General features: G+C 46.5%; 1 protein-coding gene across 3 annotated transcripts in view; it reads right to left on the bottom strand.

Moving 5' to 3' along the window:
• Window positions 1-1,979: 1,979 nt before the first annotated feature.
• vegfab (vascular endothelial growth factor Ab) overlaps window positions 1,980-10,525 on the bottom strand; it is a 24,275-nt gene continuing 15,729 nt past the window's right edge. The window contains exons 6-8 of one of the 3 annotated variants that reach the window (XM_080790257.1): window positions 8,817-8,897; window positions 3,511-3,663; window positions 1,980-2,641 (exon numbers count right to left, since the gene is read on the bottom strand). In XM_080790257.1, the coding sequence (XP_080646383.1) occupies window positions 2,620-2,641; window positions 3,511-3,663; window positions 8,817-8,897 (256 nt within the window). In that variant the 3' untranslated portion in view covers window positions 1,980-2,619. The remainder of the gene's footprint in view (window positions 2,642-3,510; window positions 3,664-8,816; window positions 8,898-10,525) is intronic. The other 2 variants (XM_080790258.1, XM_080790259.1) reach the window with 2 other exon arrangements.

Genomic DNA, 10,525 nt, shown 5'->3' with positions numbered 1-10,525 from the left:
AATCTGCCATTCTTTCCCCCCCCCCCCCATAGAGATTTACACAAGTATTTATATCCATTACTTTAAGCCTATATAATCCATCCATCCATAAAACCTTTGATTCTGTGAAAGAAATTGTTTGAATATTTAGGCTAATTATATGATATACTATACATTTAATAAATATGCTTTGTTTAGATTTTTTTTTTTTTTACTTAAATTCTTTCACAATATCAAAGATTTTTACTGTCATGAATCCCCAGGATCCTTGGATGAAAATAACTGATATAAACATTTTGTGTAAATCTCTATGGAGGAAAAAAAATGAATGGCAGATATTTCAGTGGTGCCATGAGACCAACGCTATGCCCCTTTAAAAGGCGCTGTAGAAATGAAGACCGCTTTAAAAAATATATATATATATATTTATACCGTGGATCAAAACGACATCGTCCACTCTCTCCAACGTTCTCGACAACGACAAAGGAAGGCGGACATCACGAAAGCGACCGAGCGATTCCCAAAAGGAAAGGAAAGGTACCATGTTTACCCTGCAGGGTAAACTGGACTAAGGAAAGGAAAGGTACCATGTTTACCCTGCAGGGTAACTGGACTAAGGAAAGGAAAGGTACTATGTTTACCCAGGGTAACTGGACTAAGGAAAGGAAAGGTACTATGTTTACCCTGCAGGGTAACTGAACTAAGGAAAGGAAAGGTACTATGTTTACCCAGGGTAACTGGACTAAGGAAAGGAAAGGTACTATGTTTACCCTGCAGGGTAACTGGACTAAGGAAAGGAAAGGTACTATGTTTACCCTGCAGGGTAACTGGACTAAGGAAAGGAAAGGTACTATGTTTACCCTGCAGGGTAACTGGACTAAGGAAAGGAAAGGTACTATGTTTACCCTGCAGGGTAACTGGACTAAGGAAAGGAAAGGTACTATGCTTACCCTGCAGGGTAACTGGACTAAGGAAAGGAAAGGTACTATGTTCACCCTGCAGGGTAACTGGACTAAGGAAAGGAAAGGTACTATGTTTACCCTGCAGGGTAACTGGACTAAGGAAAGGAAAGGTACCATGTTTACCCTGCAGGGTAACTGGACTAAGGAAAGGAAAGGTACTATGTTTACCCTGCAGGGTAACTGGACTAAGGAAAGGAAAGGTACTATGTTTACCCAGGGTAACTGGACTAAGGAAAGGAAAGGTACTATGTTTACCCTGCAGGGTAACTGGACTAAACTCAAGAACTTGTTTACAGACAGGCCCTGCTCATAGAACATTTCATGGTAGGGGTTCAATGCCTTGCTCAAGGGCACTTCAGCGGTGGTCATTTTAACGTGCCGGTCCGGGGAATACGAACAATAGCGACCTTCCGATATCAAGACCGCTCCGCAAACCGTTCTGTCCAATGCAGCGGTGGCCGAGCTGCCCATGCAGCTTCCCCATTGGCTGTCCTCCTCCTGGTGGGCGGAGTCTGTCATTTCGGGGTAAAAGCAGATCGCTGCCCCCCTCCCTCCCTCCCTCCTCCGTTTCAATGCTTACTACGTTATTACGTAGATCGGGAAGTTCTTCGTCTTCTTTTTCAGGATTGACGCACACGTACGACCACAGTATCATAGAACTCATAATAATAATCCAGTGAAGTAATTTGCAAATAAAAAAATGAATTGAACAACAAGGACCACAACAGACGGAAACAAAAGGCCCGTTAAACGACTTTAAAATCACCAGAGCGCTCGGCAGCCGTGAATCCCTCGCTCGCTCGGGGGAGGGTTTAGATCGTGGTCGACTTTAGCAGCATATACACATTATGTACTTTTTCTCCTGGTATTTACACGCTGATCACGTTTAAGGTCACAGAGTCTCTCTCTCTCGGTCCATATGGTTGGCTCTCTGCTGGTTGGTTCTCAGGGAAAGACATAGAAAGGTCTCTCGGCTCTCTGGGGCGTCTGTGTCTCCACAGACAAAGAAAGGTAGACTCTATGGGGCGTCTGTGTCTCCATAGACACAGAAAGGCTCTATGGGGCGTGTCTCTGTTGGAGGCAACATGGAGGCAAGCTCTACCCGACGTTTCTTTGCGAAGCGCAGCAGAAGCATGATTTGCGGAAGCTTGCGCGTGCGTGACGGCATTAAGCGGGCGTCCGGTATAGGCAATCAGAGGCAGTGTTTGTTTTCTCATGCCAATAAAGATCCTTTTTTGATTGAATTATTGACAAGTCCCGGAAAAGGTTGCGCTGTGATTGGCCAGTAAGTCACTTTGAGTGCCTTCACGCACTTCCAACGAAGGCGGAAAGAAGGCCTTCGTTGGAGACACATGGCTCCAACCGACTGCAGCGGCCAATGAGGTCCCTCCAAACGAACTGCAGCGGCCAATGAGGTCGCTCCAACGAACGAACTGCAGAGGCCAATGAGGTCGCTCCAAAAACGAACTGCAGCGGCCAATGAGGTCGCTCCAAACGAACTGCAGCGGCCAATGAGGCGTCTGCATTTTAAATGTCTGTGGTTCTCAGTCCAGGGGAATGCTTTCCGCAGAGAGTATGAGCTTACAGGTCAAAGGTCAAAGTGCTGTGTGTGATTATTCCTTCATTCAGCTTCCAGCATCTCTCTCTCTCTCTCTCTCTGTCTCTCTGTGTCTCTCTCTCATCTCCTGGGCTTGTCACATCTACAGGGGAGCACAAGGACAAAGACACATCAGGCATATAACAAGAAGATAACATGATAACTATACATGTCTGACACATACGAAGACATGAATAGAAGACATACATTACACTACATAATACAATAAGAAAAAAAACAAGCCTCGTATTTTAACTGAAATTAGATTAGCCAATTGTCTCCCTTTCCCTTTCCTCGGGTCTTCTCCCAATTTAGTCGTTAAGCAACTTAATGTATTCCCACAGACACTTACAGGCCTGTACCTGCACCTCACGGCCAGCGAGGAGCCCCTACCGAGAGGACCCTATACCTGCCTCACGGCCAGCGAGGAGCCCCTACCGAGAGGACCCTATACCTGCCTCACGGCCAGCGAGGAGCCCCTACCGAGAGGACCCTATACCTGCCTCAGGGCCAGCGAGGAGCCCCTACCGAGAGGACCCTATACCTGCCTCACGGCCAGCGAGGAGCCCCTACCGAGAGGACCCTATACCTGCCTCACGGCCAGCGAGGAGCCCCTACCGAGAGGACCCTATACCTGCCTCACGGCCAGCGAGGAGCCCCTACCGAGAGGACCCTATACCTGCCTCACGGCCAGCGAGGAGCCCCTACCGAGAGGACCCTATACCTGCCTCACGGCCAGCGAGGAGCCCCTACCGAGAGGACCCTATACCTGCCTCAGGGCCAGCGAGGAGCCCCTACCGAGAGGACCCTATACCTGCACCTCACAGCCAGCGAGGAGCCCCTACCGAGAGGACCTTGCCGTTTCGTTCTACTGCTTTAACAAATGTTCTCTAATTAACTAAACCAGTGAATTAACATACTTGCAGGTCCTCTTAATTAACTAAACCAGTGAATTAACATAAATTAACATACTTGCAGGTCCTCTCGTTCAGCTCCAGATGGCGCTCTCTGCAGTGCAGGTCGGTGTGTCTACAGGAACACTGACAGCTGATTGGCTCCTGGACGAACAGACGCTTCCTTCGCTCCGAACACTGAGGACAGCACGGCTCACACACACTGCTGCTGCTGGGAGAGAGACATAGACGGAGACATGGGGAGAGAGAGAGAGAGAGAGAGAGAGAGAGAGAGAGGGAGAGAGAGAGAGAGAGAGATACATAGACGGAGACATAGAGAGAGGGGGAGAGAGAGAGAGAGAGAGAGAGAGAGAGAGAGAGAGAGAGAGAGAGAGAGATTATTACTTTCTTGCCACCAGAAGCATTGCCTGTCGTCCATCACTCTAGTCGAGGCAGTGTTGTTTGTAGCCGCTGTGCCAGGTGTGCCAGGTGTGCCAGGTGTTGCCAGGTATGCCAGCTGTGCCAGGTGTTGCCACCAGGTGTGCCAGTACAGAGCCGCAGAGCCTCGTAACAGCGTCAGGTCCCACACCGCCACATGTAGGTCAGAACACACGTCCTTGAAGCAGCGCAAATGAACCCCCGTCTCCCGGTGTCACTCCTCCTCGAACCCTGTCCCCCAATGTTGACAAGGGGTCCCGTTACCGCCCGGAGGGAGGGAAGGAGGGGAGGGCGTGTCATGTGTCATGTGTCACGTGTGACGTGACACATGCCTCTAAAAGCCCAAACCACACGGCGTTGGCGTTCCACCATCCCAGCCGTGGTGATGATGATGTGGTTATTGTAGGCGTTAGGTTAGAAACATGCATGAAGCATTAAGGCTTTCAGAGGCTTGGGGTGATCTCAGGGACGTGCAGACTGATGTTAGAAGGGCAGGGGCTCAGATCCCATAATTATACAGAGGGCTCTTTTGGACGAAGAATAGCGAGCTGCGACGCGTTGAGAGCTTGTAGATCAGCTGTTTTCGGGGCGCAACACCAGCACTCTAGCTATAGTGGAGATGTGTGGTGTGTAACGACATGGATACGTTTACACAGCGCTGTTGTCGATGCCACCAGACAACGGGCGGCGGTGACACGGAACAGAAAGAAAAAGAAACAAAACAACAACGACTCGTTGGTTTACATAACGCCCCCAGCAGCCAGCAGAGATAGTCATCTCTTTAGACATCACGCAGAAAAGGTATACCAGCATGGACAGAGAGGCTGTACAAACGACGATGAAAGGAAACACAGACACCATAAAGACGAGAGAATGAGGCCTGCTATAGGAGACACGGCACAGAGGCACAGACTCAGAGAATGAGGCTATACTGTATATACGAGACACAGCACAGAGGCACAGACTCAGAGAATGAGGCTATACTGTATATACGAGACACAGCACAGAGGCACAGACTCAGAGAATGAGGCTATACTGTATATACGAGACACAGCACAGAGACACAGACTCACAGAATGAGGCTATACTGTATATACGAGACACAGCACAGAGGCACAGACTCAGAGAATGAGGCTATACTGTATATACGAGACACAGCACAGAGACACAGACTCAGAGAATGAGGCCTTTAGACGAGACACAGCACAGAGACACAGACTCAGAGAATGAGGCTATACTGTATATACGAGACACAGCACAGAGACACAGACTCAGAGAATGAGGCTATACTGTATATACGAGACACAGCACAGAGGCACAGACTCAGAGAATGAGGCTATACTGTATATACGAGACACAGCACAGAGGCACAGACTCAGAGAATGAGGCTATACTGTATATACGAGACACAGCACAGAGGCACAGACTCAGAGAATGAGGCTATACTGTATATACGAGACACAGCACAGAGACACAGACTCACAGAATGAGGCTATACTGTATATACGAGACACAGCACAGAGACACAGACTCAGAGAATGAGGCCTGTATAAACGAGACACAGCACAGAGACACAGACTCAGAGAATGAGGCTATACTGTATATACGAGACACAGCACAGAGGCACAGACTCAGAGAATGAGGCTATACTGTATATACGAGACACAGCACAGAGACACAGACTCAGAGAATGAGGCCTGTATAAACGAGACACAGCACAGAGGCACAGACTCAGAGAATGAGGCTATACTGTATATACGAGACACAGCACAGAGACACAGACTCAGAGAATGAGGCCTGTATAAACGAGACACAGCACAGAGGCACAGACTCAGAGAATGAGGCTATACTGTATATACGAGACACAGCACAGAGACACAGACTCAGAGAATGAGGCCTGTATAAACGAGACACAGCACAGAGACACAGACTCAGAGAATGAGGCCTGTATAAACGAGACACAGCACAGAGACACAGACTCAGAGAATGAGGCTATACTGTATATACGAGACACAGCACAGAGACACAGACTCAGAGAATGAGGCTATACTGTATATACGAGACACAGCACAGAGACACAGACTCAGAGAATGAGGCTATACTGTATATACGAGACACAGCACAGAGACACAGACTCAGAGAATGAGGCTATACTGTATATATACGAGACACAGCACAGAGGCACAGACTCAACAGCCAACTCCCGGTGATTCCGACACAGATAGAGGATTAAACAGAGCCATGCTGGTGTTGTTGTTTAGTTGGAAACATAAAGCTTATCTCTCTCTCTCTGCGTGGTCTATATAGAGGCAGCTTGTTCTCTGTAGAACGCATACGCTGCCCCTCAAAACCGCCTGAAGCAGGGAGAGAAGGCAAACGCACACACACGCGTGCACACACACACACACACACACACACACACACACACACACACACACGTGCGCACACACAGCAGCTACAAGGTCACAAATGCACCCGGTAAAAGCGAAGTGAAAACAGACGATCTGCGAGCTCACAGTGTGCCGTATCATGATGCGTTGTGAACTTACAGTATTTTATAGATCTGTTATTTAGTTCATTTATTTTTTGAGGGGATCATGGGTCACATTTATCTTTATCGCTTTACTCAAGGAAAGAGCTTCCGTTGCTCCAGACTGTACGACGGAAGCGTTTATATGTTACTCGTGATCAGAGCTTCCGTTGCTCCAGACTGTACGACGGAAGCATTTATATTTTACTCATGATCAGAGCTTCCGTTGCTCCAGACTGTACGACGGAAGCATTTATATTTTACTCATGATCAGAGCTTCCGTTGCTCCAGACTGTATGACGGAAGGATTTATATTTTACTCGTGATCAGAGCTTCCGTTGCTCCAGACTGTACGACGGAAGGATTTATATTTTACTCGTGATCAGAGCTTCCGTTGCTCCAGACTGTACGACGGAAGCATTTATATTTTACTCATGATCAGAGCTTCCGTTGCTCCAGACTGTACGACGGAAGTATTTATATTTTACTCATGATCAGAGCTTCCGTTGCTCCAGACTGTACGACGGAAGCATTTATATTTTACTCGTGATCAGAGCTTCCGTTGCTCCAGACTGTATGACGGAAGGATTTATATTTTACTCGTGATCAGAGCTTCCGTTGCTCCAGACTGTACGACGGAAGGATTTATATTTTACTCGTGATCAGAGCTTCCGTTGCTCCAGACTGTACGACGGAAGCATTTATATTTTACTCATGATCAGAGCTTCCGTTGCTCCAGACTGTACGACGGAAGCATTTATATTTTACTCATGATCAGAGCTTCCGTTGCTCCAGACTGTACGACGGAAGTATTTATATTTTACTCATGATCAGAGCTTCCGTTGCTCCAGACTGTACGACGGAAGCATTTATATTTTACTCATGATCAGAGCTTCTGTTGCTCCAGACTGTACGACGGAAGCATTTATATTTTACTCATGATCAGAGCTTCCGTTGCTCCAGACTGTACGACGGAAGCATTTATATTTTACTCATGATCAGAGCTTCCGTTGCTCCAGACTGTACGACGGAAGCATTTATATTTTACTCATGATCAGAGCTTCCGTTGCTCCAGACTGTACGACAGAAGCATTTATATTTTACTCATGATCAGAGCTTCCGTTGCTCCAGACTGTACGACGGAAGGATTTATATTTTACTCATGATCAGAGCTTCCGTTGCTCCAGACTGTATGACGGAAGCATTTATATTTTACTCATGATCAGAGCTTCCGTTGCTCCAGACTGTATGACGGAAGCATTTATATTATACTCATGATCAGAGCTTCCGTTGCTCCAGACTGTATGACGGAAGCATTTATATTATACTCATGATCAGAGCTTCCGTTGCTCCAGACTGTATGACGGAAGCATTTATATTATACTCATGATCAGAGCTTCCGTTGCTCCAGACTGTATGACGGAAGCATTTATATTTTACTCATGATCAGAGCTTCCGTTGCTCCAGACTGTATGACAGGAAACATTTATATTTTACTCATGGTCAGAGCTTCCGTTGCTCCAGACTGTACGACGGAAGCATTTATATTTTACTCGTGATCAGAGCTTCCGTTGCTCCAGACTGTATGACAGGAAACATTTATATTTTACTCATGGTCAGAGCTTCCGTTGCTCCAGACTGTAGGGCTAGCAGCTGGAGGCATATCAAAGACAGGTTATCATAATGAATAATTAATTGCATTTTCATAGCGCTTTTCAAAGTGCTCAAAGCACTTTACAATAGTCCATTCATTCACACATTGGGAGGTGAAGCGGCGAACAGTCGACGCCAGCGTCCTCACTTCCCACATTCACACACCGACGGTGGCGAGCTCACACCGACCGACTCACTGGAGGCAATGTAGGGTTCAGTGTCTTGCCCAAGGACACTTCGACATGTAGGACAGGAGGAGGAGCCGGGATTCGAACCGCCGACCCAGGGATCATTGGACGATCATCGGCTCTACCTCCTGAGCCACATTATGAATCACTGAGTCACATCTGCAATGAGACGTGGACGTGTGGACGAGTACTGTACTCCACACGGTCATAGATCCTTTAGTGTTACTGTGGCAGCGGACAAACGGCATTCTCTGGTTATAGCAGACAGGTCAACGTGAAGCCTTTAGCACTGCAAAGCTCACACAACACCCAACACTGACGGTGACACTCTGCACGCAAGCTCTACGGGACGATGGTTTAAGGCCACACAACGGAGGGATGAGAGAGAGAGAGAGAGAGAGAGAGAGAGAGAGAGAGAGAGAGAGAGAGAGAGAGAGAGAGAGAGAGAGAGAGAGAGAGACATACAGACATACGCCACGGCGTAGCGTCACACAGTTAAAAGGGGCAGATGAATTCCTCCCAGACAAGCGTAAGGACACAGGCAGGCGGGGGGGGAGAAGGCGGGGCTGAACGTACGCGTCACCGTTCTTTCGCTTTGGGTTTTTCTTTCGTTTTCTCTTTAGGCCCTTTAGGCCCTTGCCTTTCCGGCGTGGTTTTCTGGAAGAGAAGAGAGGAGGAGATAACTGAACAGAACAGTGACCAGGTGTGTCTGAGAAGACAGACTATGCACCCGCTGCACACTAAATGAAGTGGAAACCGAGCTACACTTCCTAACCATCTGTCCATTGTACCAAGACATCAGAGACACATACTTCCCACAGATTACAACCACACACAGAGATTTTGAAAACATGACCAATGACAAAAAAACTCCCATATCTGCTGGGGCGAAGTACAACAATGTGCAAACACAGCAGCAAGGTTTGTGAGTTGCTGTGATAGGAGAAGGATATCAAATGGAACACAACCACCCTAAAGACTAATCATTGTTTATATTCCTGCACTATACCTGCATCGAGTTATCTTGGTACATAGAATTTGATCTATTGAAGATTCTGACCTTCAAATGTACATCATTTTTGTTTTGATTGTATTGCTGTATTGTTGTATTGTTCTTTCTGCTTTGGCAATGTAAACGTATGTTTTATCATGCCAATAAAGCCCTTTGAATTGAATTGAATTGAATTGAATTGAATTGTCTGGGGCGGTGATGATTTCGTCGACTAAAACAAAAATACTACCTTTTTCCCCACTGACGAAAACTAAATGGAAATCCAATGAAAACTAAGCCAAGATGACTAAAACTGCAAGACTAAATATACTGACAATTTCATCAACAAATAAAAACTAGACTAAAATGTTAGGAAGGGACTATAGTGGACAAGAGATCCAGTATAAGTCATTTATACTTGCATGCTGAAAATAACAGATCTACAAGCTCACAACGCGTCGCGCCGGGACGAGTTGTGAGCTTGTAGATCGGCTATTTTCAGCAAGTGTAAAAACTGTCATTACGACGGCATCGAGGCCACGACAAAACGCATTTTGTTCGACTAAAATCAACTGTAGATTTAGTCGAGTAAAATCTTATGAGATTTAGTCGACTAAAACTAAATGAAAACTATTCAAGAGACTATGGGCTGTATTCTGCGTGTCTTAAGTACCAGGTCTTATTCCCTAACTTTCCCTAAGGGGAAGCAGCTTTTTGCTTCTACGGGCCGTCGGCATGGAACAAGCTCCCACTGTACCTTCGTCAGGCAGCCTCTGTAGACATTTTTAAAGCTCAGCTCAAGACCCACTTCTACAACATTGCTTTTAATTGATCTTTTATTTTTTATATTTTGTTATTCATGTCCTCACTGTACCGCATTACTGCTTGTTTTTAATGTTGTTGCCTTGCTTTTCTTTTATTCTCCATTGTTCTGTAAAGCACTTTGAGCTGCATTTCATGTCATGAAAGGTGCTATACAAATAAAGTTTTATTATTATTATTAACTTGAGTAAACTAAAGACCTGGAGGCGTGATCAATGCCATTTGGCTATTCTGAGTGGCCAAAGAGCATTGATCACGCCTCCAGGTCTTTAGTTTACTCAAGTTAGGGAATAAGACCTGGTACTTAAGACACGCAAAATACATGTACTAAAAAATCTAAATTTGCTGCCAAAAACAACACTGGTATCTGGGGACACCTGATAGGCTGGCAGGACGCGACGACCGGGTGACAACGCTGTTAAAGAGCAGGGCTCTGATTGGATAGTTAGGTTAAGCCATTAGCCAGTCAGCT

Source organism: Protomyctophum bolini, assembly GCF_963924005.1.
Source record: "Protomyctophum bolini genome assembly, chromosome: 19".
NCBI lineage: Eukaryota > Metazoa > Chordata > Actinopteri > Myctophiformes > Myctophidae > Protomyctophum > Protomyctophum bolini.
The sequence above is the reverse complement of the archived record's forward strand: the minus strand, read 5'-3'. Positions and strand labels throughout refer to the sequence as shown.